Source organism: Enoplosus armatus, chromosome 4 (genome assembly GCF_043641665.1).
Source record: "Enoplosus armatus isolate fEnoArm2 chromosome 4, fEnoArm2.hap1, whole genome shotgun sequence".
Classification (NCBI taxonomy): Eukaryota; Metazoa; Chordata; class Actinopteri; order Centrarchiformes; family Enoplosidae; genus Enoplosus; species Enoplosus armatus.
Genome location: NC_092183.1, coordinates 1,201,568 through 1,221,547, shown reverse-complemented (window position 1 = coordinate 1,221,547; position 19,980 = coordinate 1,201,568). Strand labels below are relative to the sequence as shown.

The following is a 19,980-nucleotide window of genomic DNA, read 5'->3' as shown; positions in this document are numbered from 1 at the left end:
GAGTTACGTGAAGTAACCTGCGGCGTGTGTGTGTGTGTGTGTGAACAACAAGGCGTCTCCAGCTCAGACATGAAGTTACAGACAGATGTACAGACAGATGTACAGACAGGTGTACAGACATGAAGGTACAGACAGATGTACAGACAGATGTACAGACAGGTGTACAGACATGAAGGTACAGACAGATGTACAGACAGATGTACAGACATGAAGTTACAGACAGATGTACAGACATGAAGTTACAGACAGATGTACAGACAGATGTACAGACAGATGTACAGACATGAAGTTACAGACAGATGTACAGACAGATGTACAGACAGATGTACAGACATGAAGTTACAGACAGATGTACAGACATGAAGTTACAGACAGATGTACAGACAGATGTACAGACATGAAGGTACAGACATGAAGTTACAGACAGATGTACAGACAGATGTGCAGGTCATCTCTGTTGGTCTGCTGGTCACCAGTGAGAAGCCAAAGTGAAAGTGAAGGCGAGGGATGGGCGGGACTCCGCAACACGTTCAGGTGTCTGTCAAAAGGATGAAGTTGCAAAGGTGAAAACAGACTAAACAGCGTGTCCTGAACTGTGAAGGACACTCAGTCTTCTGTGGTGGAAAACACACGTTTGATACAAGCAGAGAAGAAGATGGACATGTTTTCACTGTGTACAAACTCTTTTTACACCATTTATATTTTTGAAACTCCACATGTTCCGTAATTATTCTTAACATTTCGTTTCCTCTGATTTGCAGTTGAACTGATAGCTGTTTTGTTTAGGTGTCATATTTGCTATAATATCTGTGAATGTAGGAGTTGAATAATGTCCCTGCTCACCTGAGCCAGCCCCAACTATAAGTGACCAGCTTCTGTTGGTCAGCTCGGCTGAAGGGGACATTTCCCACAAACTCTGAACACACCGCTAGGTGTTTGTTTTGACTCCTGAGGCCCGGTAATCTGTATGTTTAATGTTCGGTCAGCCCGGGAACCTGTGTGGTTAAGATTCATAACAACACATTAGCATCCAAGCTAGCAGCCCTTCATGTGAGCGGAGCGACGTGTGTTGTATCTATCTTTGTTTAAGTTGTTCAGAAAGTCGACAGCTACAACATTTTCATACGCAGCTGTCACACTGTTAAATATGTATGTTTGTATGTTTGTAAAAGACTCGTTGGCAGCCTCGTGTTGTCGAAAGGAATAGTGAGCAGCGATTTTCTGTGTTTGCTTTTTAGTTTTCACGGTGTCAGAGAAATGCTGCTCATGCTGTTCGTCCAGACGAAGAAACGGTTGCACCCGTCGAGACTCTCCGCCGTGTTTTACCAAACCGAGAGCTGCTGCACACATTCCTGCAGGAATGCAGATGTTGGGCAGTTGCCTGTTTTAGTCACCAGGTGGCACTGTTGCGCTGTCTGCGCCGCAGCATGTTCGGCAATTCACGCTGTTTGTCCCTTGCGGGATACCGTAAGTTTACTTTCTATTGCCCCGCAAGGTGGCGTGAAGCCGGCAGCCCTGTGATGGCCAGCAGCAGCGACGAGGAGTGTTACTGTGAAATAAAGTGCAGTCAAGGTCTCAGCCACAGTCCCGAATCCTGCGTCTGGTGCCTCCTTCTCTCCGACACTCCTCTACAAACACCAAAATTTACAAGGCAGAGTCCGGGGGGGCGGTGCAGAGAGTCTGGCAGCGGGTTACACAGATATAAATAAAACAAAGTTATATTACAGTGACTTTGTGTTTCCATCGTTGATAGCTTTTGATTGGACGGTGCTACAGATGTTTCCTAGCAACCGATTTACACATTACTAAAGTCTTTACTATATATATATATATATATATATATATATATATACGACTACTAGTGTGAAGTACTGACGACAGCAAATGAAGGAAGTAAAGAGATAAATGGAGGTGAATGAAGATGTGTTTCAGACAGAAGCCGCTTCCTCCCACAGTGTCTCCTGTGCAGGTAGAAACAAACCTGTGAGCTCTGTTTCCTCACTTTATCATACAGCTCATGATATTCACCACACTTTATTCACCACAGGGAAACACTTTATTCATCTTTTAGAACGATAGACGAAGAAACCAAAGATCAAATACAGAACACACCATTAAAGACTGATCTGGGTTCTGTCTGAAGTTGATCAGCAGCTCATTGTGCCGCCCTTTTTTAACAAGACTCAACTTATTTAAGATGAAAAAGAAAAAACAAAAACTTACACTTTCTCTAATATATAACGTGAATATGTACAAACTTTACAGGAAACCAGCAGACACAGAGAAGATCCTGAATGTTACAGACCACAGATACTGAACTGCAACACAACACTAAGTCAGCACCACAGCTGAACACCGACCACGACTCCGTGAGCTGAAACAAACATGGCTGCCGACAGAAGACCGGCTGAGACGGAGCTTTAGTTCCTCACGAAGTCCTCTGAAGTTTACTGTCGTTAACTGGCAGCCAATGAGACGTCTTTCTGTGGCCACGGTTTGCATTACAGCGTAGTCCGCTGCTGAATCTTACAGTGAAAGTTTCAGTTATTGAAACCAAATGAAACGAGAGGAAAGGAAGCAGATCTGATGTTGTGACGTTTACAGGAAACAAACCCTCAAAGGATCCAACAGTTCGATGTGTCGACTTGTTTCAGAAGTTCTGGTATCAAGTCAGTTATTTCTTTTTCATGTGTTTGCTGCAGATTCTTCTTTTCTGTCTCAGTTTTCATGTTTTTCATTTCTTTTTGGTGTTTTTTCAGTAAGTCATTGATTTTTCTCTGGTTTTCTCTCTTGGTCACACATTTCACTAAGTGACAGATTTCACCTCGATGTTTGTTCTTCAGTTGTTCTTCGTTGTGGACTGAAAGTGCCTTTAAGACGTCATATTGCTCATCTTTGTCTTTCACTTCTTTCTCGTACTGTTGCTTCTGAGCTGCAGATTCCTTGTTGTATTTCTCTTTGAATTCATTAAACTCTTCAGCTTTCTTTCTGGCCTCCTCTTCAGATTTCTTCTTCATGTCGTCCAGTTTTCTCTTATAGTTTTCCTCAGATTCTTTTCTCTTCCTCTCCTCTTCTTCTCTTCTGATTCTGTCTTCTTTTCTTTTCTCTTCATGCTTTTCTCTTTCTTGCTCGTATTCTTCTTGAATCTTTCTAAGTCTTGTTTGTTCCTCCTGTCGTCTCTGTTCATCTTCTTGATATCGTTGGTCCCACCATTCGTTTTGTTTTTCCTCCCAGTTCTCTCGTTCTTTTCTCAGCTCTTCTCTGCTCTGCTCCAGCTTCCTGTCAGTGGTTTCCTCTGATTCTGACTTGATCTTTTTCTCCAAAGCTTCAACTTTCTGTTTCCACTCCTGTCTTTGAATTTCTTCCTGCCTTTTCTTCTTCTCGTCTTCTTCTTCTCTCTTTTCCTGTTCTTTCCTTCTCTCCTCACGTTCCTTGTTGATGTTCTCCTCCTTTTCTTCAAGTTGTTTTTCTCTCAGTTTTCTCTCTTTTTCAGTTTCTGCTCTCTGTTCTTCCATTCTTCTTTTCATTGCTTCCATTTCTTCATCATGTTTTCTATGAAGCTCGTCCCTCTCTCTCCTCATCTCCTCTTCCTTGTCCTTCAGGATCCTCTCCACTTCTTTCTTTATAGCCGTCTCTGCCTCTTGCAGCATCTCGTTAGTGTAGCAGCTGCCTCCATTTTCCTTCACCATGGAGTCAATCTGGGTTATCAGCTCACTGACTTGTTTGTGGTTTCCTTCATCACAGTTATTAAACACATGGTATCTTCCACCACAGTCAGCAACCAGCTTCTTAAAGGGATCAGCACATCTCTCTTCCATGTATTTTTCAATGGACAGCCCCTCACGTTCCAGTATGTCTCCTCCAGTTAAGAGAATGATGGTGAACTTTTCAGCATTCTTCCCGAAGCCTTTCTTAATGAGCTTCAGTGTTTCCTCCTCCTCTGGTGTGAGTCTGCCAATGTTTAACACCAACAGGAAGACATGTGGTCCTGGAGCCAGAACACTGATGCATTTCACCATCTCCTCATGAATCTCTTCATGGGACAAAGTTGTGTCAAACAGACCAGGAGTGTCGACCACAACGACTGGACGGCCGTCCACTTCACTCTGTGCTTTATGACAATGTTTGGTGACTGATGTTTGGTTTGCTTCAGCTTTAAACTCCTTTCTTCCAAGGATGGTGTTTCCTGAAGAGCTCTTTCCACAGCCAGTCTTCCCTAACAGCACAATCCTGAGTCTCTCTGGGCTCTGTTCCTCATAATCCCCTGTGAAAGAAGAAAGACTTACTTTAAATATTGTCAGATGCTACAGTACAGGATCAAGACTGTAGTGTAGAACATGGTTCAGGACTCAGAATAAAACATTTAAAGTACTTACAAGTGATCTTGTTCATCTTCATCCGCCTCTCAAGTTGTATGATCTTTTCCATTTGTGCATGTGCAAAGGTCACAGTTGTATAACAGTAGGGTTCATTTTTAGATTGACTAATGTTTTCAACCATGTCCAACAGCTCTGAGATCTGCTGCTCGTCCTGGATGTTGAGAACAACACATCTTCCTCCACAGCTCTGACGGAGCTCCTGGATTTCTCTGTTCTTTCTTACAAAGTTAACAACAGCTGGAGCTGTAGGATCTGACTTCACAGTGAATAGAATCACGGTGAAGTCATTGACTCGACAGCTGAATGTGTTCCGGATGGTCTCGAACTCTCCCTTGTCTTCATCAGTGAGGGGGCCCACAGGTAGGACCAGGATGAAGGCCTGGACGCCCTCAGGATCACAGAGGGAGATACTCCTGAGTGATTCCTCCATCACTGCCTCCTGAGGTTTTCCATTCAAGGCAGGCAGCTCCACCAGGGACACCCAGCGTCCACACACCTCCCCCTGATGTTTAACACTCTCTGATGAGTTGGAGACTGAATGAAGCTCTGTCTGACCTAAAATGGCCTTGGCTGCTGAAGTCTTCCCTGCTCCCCTCCTCCCACACAGAACCAGGTTTAGAGCTGGTTTCATGTGTCCAGACTTTGGTCTGATGGTCTCTTCAGTGAAGGTGAGGACGGTTCCTTTGTTTTCATGCACAATGTTCTTAATCTTCTCCATCAGCTGTCTGTGGTCATTTTGAATCATGCTGTAGTGTCTTCCTCCACACTTCTTCAGCAGCTGACGAACAGTGAAACTTGTTTCAATTCCCTCATGTGTGCTGATGACCATTGAGTGTTTAAAAGCATCTTGATCGAACAAGCTCAGGATGAAATTCAGTGTTCGTCTGTTCTCAGTGACGTCAGGAGGCTTCACTAACAGCAGCAGAACATTTGGTCCTGGACGACAAAGAGTCACACAGCTTCTCATCTCTTGTCTCAATGTCTCCTCAGACAGACTGAACATGTCTGGAGTCTTCACCACTTTTAAACGGTTTCCCTTCCACTCTCCACAGATGGCCACACAGTGTGTGATTGGACTATCTTCCTGGAAATCAAATCCTTGGTTTCCAATGATGAAGTTGCCGAGTGTTGTCTTTAGATCTTCACTTTTTCCCAGCATCACAATCCTGAGTGCAGGTGCTGTAATACGGCATGGACATTTATTCAGTGTTTTACAAACTATTGGCAATCAGCTCAACTTAACTTCAAAGAACTGCTGAGAAATTTAGAAGACTTATTATAAAAAGCTTGAACGGACACTATAAAGTCACGCTGGAGGTGAAAACAAAAGCTGTTGTCGACTCAACATGCTGAAGACCCTCACTGAGAAGTGTCCGCTGGAGCCGATTCAAGTTTGTAATTTCCATCGTAAAAACACCATGTTGAAAATGTTTACTTACGGCATGTTGTAGACTGGATGCAACAATCTTTACTTACTTGTGTGTATTGTGCTGTCCGCTGGTGATGGACTGTGTGACGTGTTTGCTTTAAACCCTATGAAAGACAAAAACACAAAGTGCAGTACATCAAATTCCCCTTCTAGATCTTTGTGTACAGTATATGATGATCATCATTTGGGATGAATTCACTTACTGCTGGTTAGGGAATATTTTCCAGATTTCCGCCCTACAAAAAGATAAAGCCATGAAATGAAAAGTGTCAACTTAATGTTGTGAGCACGAACATATTCTTCACACCTTTACCACTTACCAGGAGATCTGAGTCCAAGTCAGCAGGATGTTTCCTGTTTTTTCAGACTTTGATGATCACCAGTTAAATCACAACTCACATGCTGTCCATTGTTCTCTTTACAATCTCAAATTGATTTAGAAAGGAATTCTTCAAATTAAACTTGGAGAGAATCTGTCTGCCTTTAACAACTTGGAAATTCCTCACTGATGCTGCAAATCTTCAAATGATTTCGAGCCAGTTTCCCAGTTTAGGGGCTAGTCCTACTTCCAGGCTCCCGTTTCCTCAAATTGCGAAAATATTCTATCAATACATTTCAATTCTAGAGTAATGGTAATAATACTAATTTACTGTGCCCTTTAGCCTTTAATAATTGATTATAATTGGATAATAATGTATGATGTGCATGTATAATGCTGCAGATGTAACACTCCTGAAAGAACTCTTGTTCCCGACTAAATGATGTATATGTGTTGGATCTTGTTGATGTCCCCTCACCATTAATCAGCCTCCAGATGAGCGTGCGTGATGCATTCAGAGTTTTACGTGGGCTTCACTCTTTGGTCTGTTTGGTCTGGACTCAAACAGTCATTTTCAACAGGTTTTCCATTTACACGTCTTTATTTTAAAACCCTGTTCGATGCTCAGTGTTCAGTGTTGATGTTCACTTTCGAATGAATTAAAATACTGTTTGAATATGTGTCAATTGTATATTTAAACAAGTGTTTGAACACAGGCAGACATACAGATTCTATCAGGTAAGGTATGCATGGACAGCAGCTACAGACGTAGTTGTGCTACATGATAATATATGGACTGCAAAGGTCCAATGCCCCGTTTTATTCTTACTCAGCGATTTGGCAAAAGTACAAATGTAGTCAGTCTGCTTGAGTCGACACGACAACCATGAGGCTCTTTTTACGAGACCGTACCAGATAAGATGAATCTCTAACCAGTCTGCAGAGTTACATTGAGTGTGTTTCGCCAGTTATCAAGGGGCTCCATGTGATCACAGCTGATGGGGGCTACAGTCCAGTGAGAGCTGCTCCACTCTAACTGATCCTGCCTGGATGAGACGCCCCCAACACATTTAATGCACAGCAGTTGAAGCTTGATTTGATGCTCACTGTCTCTGTAGATCATCCACTGCATGAACGCCTATCTATACACACCTTTCTGTGTTGTCTAGCTGTCAGCGTCAACAGACATGATGCGTTATGGTCACTCAGCTGCACATGAACAGGCAACACAGTGAAACGCTGCAGCAGGACTTTATGATCCACGCACCAAGCAGTTGAAAGGTACCTCGGTCAGTTTCTATCCGTCTAGTAAGTTTCTATCACAAATTGAATTACTTGATCATATATCACAGGTCTCCATTCAGTTTAATGTGACTCACGTGACTGCCGGTTTAGTTGGCTGCTTCTGCCCTGCTGGACTTTTACATCATCTGTAGAAATACATGAAAACACTGTTAGAATCAAACCTCAGACACTTATTAAGAATCCTTTCAGGTGAATCATTTTCAAATTGCAACAGCCCTGCTTATTTTTTGTAGCTAGGTGACTGAGTAGCAACAAACCCTTCAGTTTATTGCCACCATGGTGTATCCATTCTTTCATCATGTGAGTGTTATCCAGACTAATGACGTCTGACTGGACTCACCAGGTGCTGCAGCCGCCATGATGTCGCTCTGCTGGAAACATCAGACACTAATTCAGCTGCAGAAGAACTGTTTAACCTGAGAACATAAAGAAGGATAAATAGGCTGTTCATGAGCCACACCCTCTGTTTCCATTCATCCAGCCATCAGTCCATCAGTGTGTCTGATGAAGCAGGAGGAGTTGAACAGACTGGAATCAAACTATTATGTTATATTTTGAACTGATTACATGATATTACTGCGTTTCAACTATTCAATAATAAAGCACTTGTTGTTTTCCCACAGGTACCTAAGGTGTGGTTCAGGTAACATTTTAGTATTCATACCAGTAGTTTGGCAGTTTGCCTTCAACTCTGCGTTTTATTTATTATAAGTGATAATTACATTCACTGAGAGATCATCGGTCAATCATTGACGACACATTTCTAGAAAGATGGTGGGCGCTCATCTAAGAATACCAACCATCTCTCAGATTACAGTTTGTTGGTGTAAAATCTTCTCAGTTCGGGGAAAAGGTGGACCTATGTCATTAAATGAATTAAGGACAACAATGAATAATAGTAGACGCACATCCAGTTAAACTGGCTTCATCTGGTCTCTGCGCTGTCTGACGAACAGCACCCCTCCCTCCTGAAACATCCAGTCCACACATCTGAAAGTGTGTGTTAGGTTTGAATCACATGCACGGGGACGTGCTCATGCCTGTCCTGAGTCACCGTGGCCTGTGTGTTAATGTAACTCTACTTTGAGGTAACTGATGTAACTTTAATCAGACTTGCAGCAGGTCTAACTCCTCCACCTTGTTCAGTTTACCTGAATCAGAAACGGAGGCTTGGATCCAAACGTTTGGTTCTCATAGACTGAACAGTTTGGACACACTTTGTCTCACTGATATGAGACGTCGGACTCAATAAGAATCTCATTTCAGACCAAAAGACAGAAAAGCATCCGTTTTCTTTCATTCGGTTTGATAGCAGCATTTCTGCACTTCAAACCGCTGCACTTGCTGCTGTTCTCTTTATCTGCTGACGTTCTGTCTAAGTGGATTTACATCAATAATTCTTTCACACAGTGGGACCTGCACTGTGTTCATATTAGTAACTGGTTGCTGCACACGTTTTGAAATGAAATTCAATGCTTTTTAATACAATAATAATAATAATAAGATAATAAGACAACACTGCAGAACAAACACTTCATGAATACAGACGGCTGTGATGAAGACGTGTAGTCTGAGACTCGTGAGTCAAGTCAGAGTCCAAATCGGCCAAATCTAGTCCAGACAAAGTCAGAAAATTATAGTGTGTCATATTGTACACAACACTGTACACACACACTTTCTGTACTTCTGCTCATCTACAAATCTCTCACTGGTTTAGGACCAAAATACATGTCTGACTGTCTTTTACTATCTGACCCTCTGGGCCTCTCAGGTCACGCTGCTAACTGTCCCCAGAGTGCAAACTAAACATGGAGAAGCTGCATTTAGTTACTGAGCACCATGGAGCAGGAACAAACTCCCAGAGGATATTAGACCATCTTTAAATCCAGGATTATAACTCTGATGTTCCACCTTAAATACTCATCAGGAACCATCCCACCCTCCTGTCCTGTCTTTTTGTCTTTGTCAGTAACATTTTAATTTCCACATATGCTCTCTCTCCCTCTTACCTGTTGCAGTTCCCCTGATGTCTCCTCGATGTTTCCTGCAGCCTCAGCTTTCCTGGACACATTTCTATCAGCCTCTCATCCGCGCCTTTTAAGCAATTAACCCACCCCCGCCTCTTTCTGGCTGCTGCGGCTGCGCCCTTTAACAGACAATTATGATACCAAAAAAATATCAAACGGAACAATGAAAAACTTCCCTGATGGTCACTTTGGAAAACAGCAGAGCAGTCGATGAATCAGTTCATAACTTGCGTGGACTGTTATGGACAAGAGGAGTGTAACCGAGGCCTCCTCAACTGTCAATCAACAAAAACGAAACAACTAATTACATATTATTTAATGGTTGTAATATTATCACCTAGACGTGATTTCTCCTCCTTCACTCACCTGAGTGTCATCAACGACCAGGTTCCAAATACTGATGACAGTTATAATGGACCCTAAAACCTTGATCCTGCAGCCTCTTGCTGTCTCGGTGTACCACAGTTAGTTTGTTAATCTTGGTAACTAAGAGTTGACTCACCTGCTGAATGCTGTGATCAGTCCAGCGTGATGAAAGTGAAAGTGAAGACGTTTCAGAAGATGAGAAGAAACAGCAGCAGCTGGAAATGTGTCTGAACATGTGAACAACACTCATCTATTCATAGTTCGGATCGAGAGAAACACAGCCTATTTTGATAGATTATTCTGTGTAAATTTAACACAGCTTATATTTTTGAAACTCTAAACATTTAACATTTCTGATGTGTTCTGATTTACATGTATTATTTATAGTTAATATTTGCTGTCATTTGCTATGGAAAACACATTTAATTACTCAATATTTAAATATGTATTTAAGGCAAATTGAGCGAAGGAAGATTCACAAATAGATCCACTGGATTGAAATGTTGCCAAATAGTTTTGTGGAAGTTTGCACAGAAACTCCATTAAAAGCTCAATAAAACAACTAAAGTTGACTATGTTATGTTATTATTCTTTAAACTCCTCTATTTCAGTCTGTTGGGTACAACAGTTAAAACCATATATATTTGGTGCAATCCAATTGGCAAACAACACCATGGCAACTGGTAACTCAAAGAAAAACTCAATTAACTTCATGAAAAATTAAATGACAAACATAGCAAAATTCACAACAAAAGTTAAATAAATGTGTGCAAACAGACAAATGTGCTGTCAAGATTGCCTGTTATACTGAGTATTATTATTATGAACCATAACAGTGTGTGGTGGACACAATAAAAGTAACAGTACAATATCAATGTCGTCAAATACTAACAGACCTGCAACAGCTGGTGAAGCTGATTTGATGTACAGGGGTGGACAAAATAACAGGAATACTTACACAATATAATACAGGCCAACAGCCTGCAGCTTGTACTGACTTTGTGAAGTTCATAACTTTGTTTTCTTCTTTTGATGCCTGAGGTGCTGACTCAGCTCAGTGGTTGTTGTTGAGGCTGTAGTTTGTCCTACAGATTATAGATTTTGATGTAAGTATGTTGTCAAATGTTTCGGCAATTAAACAACAAAAATAAAGAGGCAGTACAGGACTTGTTAAACCAGATACATTTTTATTATAACAAATTCATGCAGCTGCCAATCAGAGAGACACAGGATCTTCCTACTCAAATGCTGCTCTTGAAGGCCAATAATGACTGCATGGGCATAAAGCCAATATTCATCACACCAGTTAGTCTCGCATAGACAGACCTATCTTGACACCCATCATCATTCTGGTATAAGGGGAAAAAAAACACTCTGGCTTGTTTATATTTCTTTAAACCAATCACAAGCGTCTTGGGTGGCGCTAAGCCCAGGATGCAGCGACGTGCCCTTGCAAAACGGTAACATGCAGATAGCAGAAGGGGAGAAAAAGTCCGACAGAAACAGTCGGCCAACGGCAGACTTATACCAACAGCCTACATCCTGTGAGTCAGACTACTCCACAGTTAACTCCCAAGGCCACTACATCACCTCAGGACACTGCAGAAAGGAAAATGCACTGCAAATACTCATCGAACTCCACCACAACACAAAGTATTTTAAGGGCGCACACAGATGGCACATTCAGAATAAACAGTTCCTTAGACAATCCTACTCCCCGGCAACACTGTGGCTAAACTGCTCAGAGCAAACAAGGCACAATAATTAACACTAACACAAACAACACAATGAAAATAGTCATTTACAAGACTTAGCTTTCCCTGGGGGTCAAGGCAAGGCAGCTTTATTTATATAGCACATTTCAAACACAGAGGCAATTCAAAGTGCTTTACATAGGCAAGAATACCATTAAAATGACAATAAAAACAGAATAAAATCTATTAAGATAGAATAAAATGAAATAAGACATTAAATGAAATAAAATGCAGCTACAGTGCAGTTAGTAGAGTGCAGTAATACATTGTAAAGTTGCCCCAAAAAGTATAGAAACCAGTAAATCAAAGGCACAGGAAAACTACAGTTTTTAATTTAGAATTGAAAGTGGCTAAAGTTGGGGCGCATTTGAGAACATCAGGAAGTTGGTTCCATCTGTATGCAGCATAGTAACTAAAAGCAGCTTCACCCTGTTTGGTTCTAACTTGAGGTACGACCAGTTGACTGCTTCCTAAAGACCTAAGAGCCCCTCTGGGTTTATATTCTTCAAGGAGATTAGAAATGTATTTTGGCCCAGGATTATTGAGTGATTTGTAAACTATCAGCAGCACTTTAACATCTGCAAGTAATTGCAATCCAGTGTAAGAACAGGAGTGATGTGCTCAGTTCTTTTGGTTCTCGTTAGAACTCTGGCAGCAGCGTTCTGAATGAGCTGAAGTTGTCTAACACTCTTTTTCGGAAGAGCAGACAAGAGACCGTTAAAAAGTCCACCCTGCTGGAAATGAAGGCAAGAAGAAGTTTCTCTAAATCTTGTCTGGTCATGAGACCTCTAATTCTTGCTATTTGTTTGAGATAATAAAATGCTGATTTAGTTATCGCCTTGATGAGTCTATTAAAACACCAAGATTTCTAACTTGGGAAAGCAATAGCTTTCATTCTTTCCTCCTTGCTGTGAAATACTATGATTTTTGTCTTGCCATTATGCAATTGAAGGAAATTTAATTGCATCCAGCTATTTACTTGCTGTAAGCATTGATAGAGTGAGTCTAAGGGACCATAGTCACTTGGTGAAAGAGCTAAGTAAATCTGAGTGTCGTCTGCATAGCTGTGATAAGCAACGTTATTGTCATATATGATCTGACCAAGAGGGAACATGTACAGGTGGAATAATAGTGGCCCAAGAATCAAACCCTGGGGGACTCCACAAGTCATGGTGATGCGCTCAGATTTATGGTCACCAATGGCCACAACATAGCCTCTGCCTTTGAGATATGAACTGAACCAACTGAGCACTGTACCAGATAATCCCACCCATTTGTCCAGTCTGTCTAGAAGTATTTTATGGTCCACGGTATCAAAGGCTGGACTAAGATCAAGCAGCACTAAAACTGATGTTTTACCTGAGTCGGTATTCAGATGAATATCATTTAATACCTTTATCAGTATCAGTCTCGGTGCTGTGATGTTGCCTGAGGCCAGACTGAAATCTGTCCAAAATGTCATTTATATTTAAAAAGTTATTGAGTTGAATCAAAAAAGCTTTCTCAATAATAAACAATACTGTCCAATAAATGGAAGATGAGAGATTTGTCTGTAATTATTCCAAATTGAAGGATCCAGGTTGCCTTTCTTTAGAAGGGGCTGAACAACTGCAGTTTTCAGTGATTTAGGAAAAATGCCTGATAGAAGTGAGCTATTGACAATTTTCAGCACATCCATTTCCAAGCAACTGAAAACATTTTTGAAGAAGGTGGTTGGCAGGGTGTCAAAACTACAGGTGGATGAATTCACTATATCCACCAGAGTTTTAGTATTGATAGGGTTGAATATCTGGCCAAATTGTTTGTGCACAGTTGCACCAGTGGTCTGGTTACATTGCTTCTCAGGGAGGAAATTATGGCCACTCTGATATTTTAAATTGTTTCATATTTAATATTTGCGGTGATGTTTGTCAAAACTGGGCAAATGACATGTAAACATTTCATTTCACTTCCATTACAAACATCATGGTCTTTCTCATATATTCTCATAATATTGATTCATGCATCTCGTTAGTGTAGCAGCTGCCTCCATTTTCCTTCACCATGGAGTCAATCTGGGTTATCAGCTCACTGACTTGTTTGTGGTTTCCTTCATCACAGTTATTAAACACATGGTATCTTCCACCACAGTCAGCAACCAGCTTCTTAAAGGGATCAGCACATCTCTCTTCCATGTATTTTTCAATGGACAGCCCCTCACGTTCCAGTATGTCTCCTCCAGTTAAGAGAATGATGGTGAACTTTTCAGCATTCTTCCCGAAGCCTTTCTTAATGAGCTTCAGTGTTTCCTCCTCCTCTGGTGTGAGTCTGCCAATGTTTAACACCAACAGGAAGACATGTGGTCCTGGAGCCAGAACACTGATGCATTTCACCATCTCCTCATGAATCTCTTCATGGGACAAAGTTGTGTCAAACAGACCAGGAGTGTCGACCACAACGACTGGACGGCCGTCCACTTCACTCTGTGCTTTATGACAATGTTTGGTGACTGATGTTTGGTTTGCTTCAGCTTTAAACTCCTTTCTTCCAAGGATGGTGTTTCCTGAAGAGCTCTTTCCACAGCCAGTCTTCCCTAACAGCACAATCCTGAGTCTCTCTGGGCTCTGTTCCTCATAATCCCCTGTGAAAGAAGAAAGACTTACTTTAAATATTGTCAGATGCTACAGTACAGGATCAAGACTGTAGTGTAGAACATGGTTCAGGACTCAACATAAAACATTTAAAGTACTTACAAGTGATCTTGTTCATCTTCATCCGCCTCTCAAGTTGTATGATCTTTTCCATTTGTGCATGTGCAAAGGTCACAGTTGTATAACAGTACGGTTCATTTTTAGATTGACTAATGTTTTCAACCATGTCCAACAGCTCTGGGATCTGCTGCTCGTCCTGGATGTTGAGAACAACACATCTTCCTCCACAGCTCTGACGGAGCTCCTGGATTTCTCTGTTCTTTCTTACAAAGTTAACAACAGCTGGAGCTGTAGGATCTGACTCCACAGTGAACAGAATCACGGTGAAGTCATTGACTCGACAGCTGAATGTGTTCCGGATGGTCTCGAACTCTCCCTTGTCTTCATCAGTGAGGGGGCCCACAGGTAGGACCAGGATGAAGGCCTGGACGCCCTCAGGATCACAGAGGGAGATACTCCTGAGTGATTCCTCCATCACTGCCTCCTGAGGCTTTCCATTCAAGGCAGGCAGCTCCACCAGGGACACCCAGCGTCCACACACCTCCCCCTGATGTTTAACACTCTCTGATGAGTTGGAGACTGAATGAAGCTCTGTCTGACCTAAAATGGCCTTGGCTGCTGAAGTCTTCGCTGCTCCCCTCCTCCCACACAGAACCAGGTTTAGAGCTGGTTTCATGTGTCCAGACTTTGGTCTGATGGTCTCTTCAGTGAAGGTGAGGACGGTTCCTTTGTTTTCATGCACAATGTTCTCAATCTTCTCCATCAGTAACATGTGGTTGTCTTCAGACATGCTGTAGTGTCTTCCTCCACAGTCTTCAAGCAGCTGACGAACAGAGCCACCTGCTCCCTCATGTGTGCTGATGACCATTGAGTGTTTAAAGACATCTTGACCAAACAAGCTCAGGATGAACTTCAGTGTTTGTCTGTCCTCCTCAGTGAACTCAGGAGGCTTCACTAACAGCAGCAGAACATTTGGTCCAGGAGGACAAAGAGTCACACAGCTCTTCATCTCTTTTCTGACTGCTGCCACAGACAGACTGAACATGTCTGGAGTCTTCACTACTGTTACTGGGTTTCCTCTCCACTCTCCACAGGTGGACACACAGCGCCTGGTTGGGGAAGTTTTTTGGTGATGAAAACGTTGGTGACTGATGATGAAGTTTCCAAGTTTTGTCTGTTTGTCCTCCCTATTTCCCAGCATCACAATCCTGAGTGCAGGTGCTGTAATACGGAATGGACATTTATTCAGTGTTTTACAAACTATTGGCAATCAGCTCAACTTAACTTCAAAGAACTGCTGAGAAATTTAGAAGACTTATTATAAAAAGCTTGAACGGACACTATAAAGTCACGCTGGAGGTGAAAACAAAAGCTGTTGTCGACTCAACATGCTGAAGACCCTCACTGAGAAGTGTCCGCTGGAGCCGATTCAAGTTTGTAATTTCCATCGTAAAAACACCATGTTGAAAATGTTTACTTACGGCATGTTGTAGACTGGATGCAACAATCTTTACTTACTTGTGTGTATTGTGCTGTCCGCTGGTGATGGACTGTGTGACGTGTTTGCTTTAAACCCTATGAAAGACAAAAACACAAAGTGCAGTACATCAAATTCCCCTTCTAGATCTTTGTGTACAGTATATGATGATCATCATTTGGGATGAATTCACTTACTGCTGGTTAGGGAATATTTTCCAGATTTCTGCCCTACAAAAAGATAAAGCCATGAAATGAAAAGTGTCAACTTAATGTTGTGAGCACGAACATATTCTTCACACCTTTACCACTTACCAGGAGATCTGAGTCCAAGTCAGCAGGATGTTTCCTGTTTTTTCAGACTTTGATGATCACCAGTTAAATCACAACTCACATGCTGTCCATTGTTCTCTTTACAATCTCAAATTGATTTAGAAAGGAATTCTTCAAATTAAACTTGGAGAGAATCTGTCTGCCTTTAACAACTTGGAAATTCCTCACTGATGCTGCAAATCTTCAAATGATTTCGAGCCAGTTTCCCAGTTTAGGGGCTAGTCCTACTTCCAGGCTCCCGTTTCCTCAAATTGCGAAAATATTCTATCAATACATTTCAATTCTAGAGTAATGGTAATAATACTAATTTACTGTGCCCTTTAGCCTTTAATAATTGATTATAATTGGATAATAATGTATGATGTGCATGTATAATGCTGCAGACGTAACACTCCTGAAAGAACTCTTGTTCCCGACTAAATGATGTATATGTGTTGGATCTTGTTGACGTCCCCTCACCATTAATCAGCCTCCAGATGAGCGTGAGTGATGCATTCAGAGTTTTACGTGGGCTTCACTCTTTGGTCTGTTTGGTCTGGACTCAAACAGTCATTTTCAACAGGTTTTCCATTTACACGTCTTTATTTTAAAACCCTGTTCGATGCTCAGTGTTCAGTGTTGATGTTCACTTTCGAATGAATTAAAATACTGTTTGAATATGTGTCAATTGTATATTTAAACAAGTGTTTGAACACAGGCAGACATACAGATTCTATCAGGTAAGGTATGCATGGACAGCAGCTACAGACATAGTTGTGCTACATGATAATATATGGGCTGCAAAGGTCCAATGCCCCGTTTTATTCTTACTCAGCGATTTGGCAAAAGTACAAATGTAGTCAGTCTGCTTGAGTCGACACGACAACCATGAGGCTCTTTTTACGAGACCGTACCAGATAAGATGAATCTCTAACCAGTCTGCAGAGTTACATTGAGTGTGTTTCGCCAGTTATCAAGGGGCTCCATGTGATCACAGCTGATGGGGGCTACAGTCCCTGGAGAGCTGCTCCACTCTAACTGATCCTGCCTGGATGAGACGCCCCCAACACATTTAATGCACAGCAGTTGAAGCTTGATTTGATGCTCACTGTCTCTGTAGATCATCCACTGCATGAACGCCTGTCTATACACACCTTTCTGTGTTGTCTAGCTGTCAGCGTCAACAGACATGATGCGTTATGGTCACTCAGCTGCACATGAACAGGCAACACAGTGAAACGCTGCAGCAGGACTTTATGATCCACGCACCAGCCGAACATTTGAAAATGAAAGTAACGTAGCCCTGTCTGTCTGTCTGTTTATGTTTGGCAATATATATATTTTTGTGTTGACACTGCACTGTCTAAAGGCAAAGAGGTAGAAACTTTATTTTGAAGAGTGCAGCGCAAATATAGAGCACACTAGCCAATCAGAAGCAAGGAAGCGCTGAAGGCCCACCCACCAATGGAAACGCAACATTGACTGGCAAATTAGTTTTGTCAGTAAGAACAGAAAACAAGAAATTGAGTTGAAATTTTGTTTTTTCTTTTCGTCCAAAACTTAAAAAACACTCTTTCTGTCTGTGTCAAATGCATCGAAAGAACAAGCAGTTGAAAGGTACCTCGGTCAGTTTCTATCCATCTACTAAGTTTCTATCACAAATTGAATTACTTGATCATATATCACTTCCTAATTACTAAAACCATCTCTTCATCTAAGCCATCAACTTGTCTCTTAGACCCCATCCCAACCTGGCTGCTCACTTCTTTACTAGACATGATCAATCTGTCTTTATTAACAGGCTACGTACCACAGTCCTTTAAAGTAGCTGTAATTAAACCTCTTCTTAAAAAGCCCACTCTTGATCCGGAGGCTTTAGCCAACTATAGACCTATATCTAACCTCCCCTTTCTCTCCAAGATTCTTGAGAAAGCAGTCGCCAACCAGCTGTGTGACTTTCTACATGACAATAGGTTGCTTGAGGACTTTAAGTCAGGTTTCAGAGCTCATCATAGCACAGAGACGGCACTGGTGAAAGTTACAGATGACCTTCTAATTGCATCAGACAAAGGACTTGTCTCTGTACTTGTTTTGTTAGATCTTAGTGCTGCATTCGACACCATTGACCATCATATCCTATTACAGAGACTGGAACATTTAACTGGCATCAAAGGAACCGCACTAAGCTGGTTTAAGTCGTATTTATCAGGTCGATCTCAGTTTGTACATGTTAACGATGAATCCTCCATGTACGCCAAAGTCAGTCATGGAGTTCCACAAGGTTCTGTGCTTGGACCAATACTATTCACCTTATATATGCTTCCTTTAGGAGATATCATTAGAAAACACTCCATACATTTTCACTGCTATGCGGATGATACCCAGCTATATTTATCGATCAAGCCAGAAGAACCTCATCAGTTAGCCAACCTCCAAGCATGCCTTAAGGACATAAAGACCTGGATGACCTGCAATCATCTGATGTTGAACTCAGACAAGACAGAAGTTATTGTTCTCGGCCCTGAACACCTCAGAAACACAGTATCTAAGGATAAGGTATCTCTCTCTCTCTCCGACCCAACCGGGTTAGATGACCACCCTTCCCCCACAAACCACCTAGAGTCTGGTTCTGCTCGAGGTTTCTGCCTCTTAAAGGAAGTTTTTCTTGCCACTGTCGCCAAAGTGCTTGCTCATGGTGGGACCTGTTGGGTCTCTGTAATAACATTATAAAGAGTCGGTCTAGACCTGCTCTGTTTGTAAAGTGTCATGAGATGACTTTTGTTGTGATTTGGTGCCATATAAATAAAATTGAATTGAATTGAATTGAATTAACTTCGATTTGAAATACTGAACAGGTCTCCATTCAGTTTAATGTGACTCACGTGACTGCCGGTTTAGTTGGCTGCTTCTGCCCTGCTGGACTTTTACATCATCTGTAGAAATACATGAAAACACTGTTAGAATCAAACCTCAGACACTTATTAAGAATCCTTTCAGGTGAATCATTTTCAAATTGCAACAGCCCTGCTTATTTTTTGTAGCTAGGTGACTGAGTAGCAACAAACCCTTCAGTTTATTGCCACCATGGTGTATCCATTCTTTCATCATGTGAGTGTTATCCAGACTAATGACGTCTGACTGGACTCACCAGGTGCTGCAGCCGCCATGATGTCGCTCTGCTGGAAACATCAGACACTAATTCAGCTGCAGAAGAACTGTTTAACCTGAGAACATAAAGAAGGATAAATAGGCTGTTCATGAGCCACACCCTCTGTTTCCATTCATCCAGCCATCAGTCCATCAGTGTGTCTGATGAAGCAGGAGGAGTTGAACAGACTGGAATCAAACTATTATGTTATATTTTGAACTCAGATTACATGATATTACTGCGTTTCAACTATTCAATAATAAAGCACTTGTTGTTTTCCCACAGGTACCTAAGGTGTGGTTCAGGTAACATTTTAGTATTCATACCAGTAGTTTGGCAGTTTGCCTTCAACTCTGCGTTTTATTTATTATAAGTGATAATTACATTCACTGAGAGATCATCGGTCAATCATTGACGACACATTTTTAGAAAGATGGTGGGCGCTCATCTAAGAATACCAACCATCTCTCAGATTACAGTTTGTTGGTGTAAAATCTTCTCAGTTCGGGGAAAAGGTGGACCTATGTCATTAAATGAATTAAGGACAACAATGAATAATAGTAGACGCACATCCAGTTAAACTGGCTTCATCTGGTCTCTGCGCTGTCTGACGAACAGCACCCCTCCCTCCTGAAACATCCAGTCCACACATCTGAAAGTGTGTGTTAGGTTTGAATCACATGCACGGGGACGTGCTCATGCCTGTCCTGAGTCACCGTGGCCTGTGTGTTTATGTAACTCTACTTTGAGGTAACTGATGTAACTTTAATCAGAC

General features: G+C 41.7%; 1 protein-coding gene across 1 annotated transcript; it reads right to left on the bottom strand.

Annotated features, from left to right (window-relative positions):
• Positions 1-2,259: 2,259 nt before the first annotated feature.
• Positions 2,260-19,258, bottom strand: LOC139283724 (uncharacterized). The gene is made up of 9 exons (XM_070903748.1): positions 19,206-19,258; positions 18,940-18,990; positions 15,944-15,976; positions 15,788-15,844; positions 14,312-15,490; positions 13,579-14,199; positions 4,377-5,558; positions 2,825-4,264; positions 2,260-2,318 (listed from the first exon to the last, which is right to left on the bottom strand). Exons 1-9 carry the CDS (start codon positions 19,222-19,224, stop codon positions 2,260-2,262), a joined length of 4,641 nt encoding a protein of 1,546 aa, XP_070759849.1. The 5' UTR covers positions 19,225-19,258.
• Between the last annotated feature and the right edge of the window lie 722 nt (positions 19,259-19,980).

What these genes read in the sequence shown, in the direction of transcription:
- LOC139283724 (XM_070903748.1), bottom strand. An exon ending in GAAGATGAACAAGATCACTT is followed by an intron (nt 14,200 to 14,311) that starts GTAAGTACTTTA and finishes CTTCTTTCACAG; the next exon opens with GGGATTATGAGGAACAGAGC. An exon ending in GAAGATGAACAAGATCACTT is followed by an intron (nt 4,265 to 4,376) that starts GTAAGTACTTTA and finishes CTTCTTTCACAG; the next exon opens with GGGATTATGAGGAACAGAGC.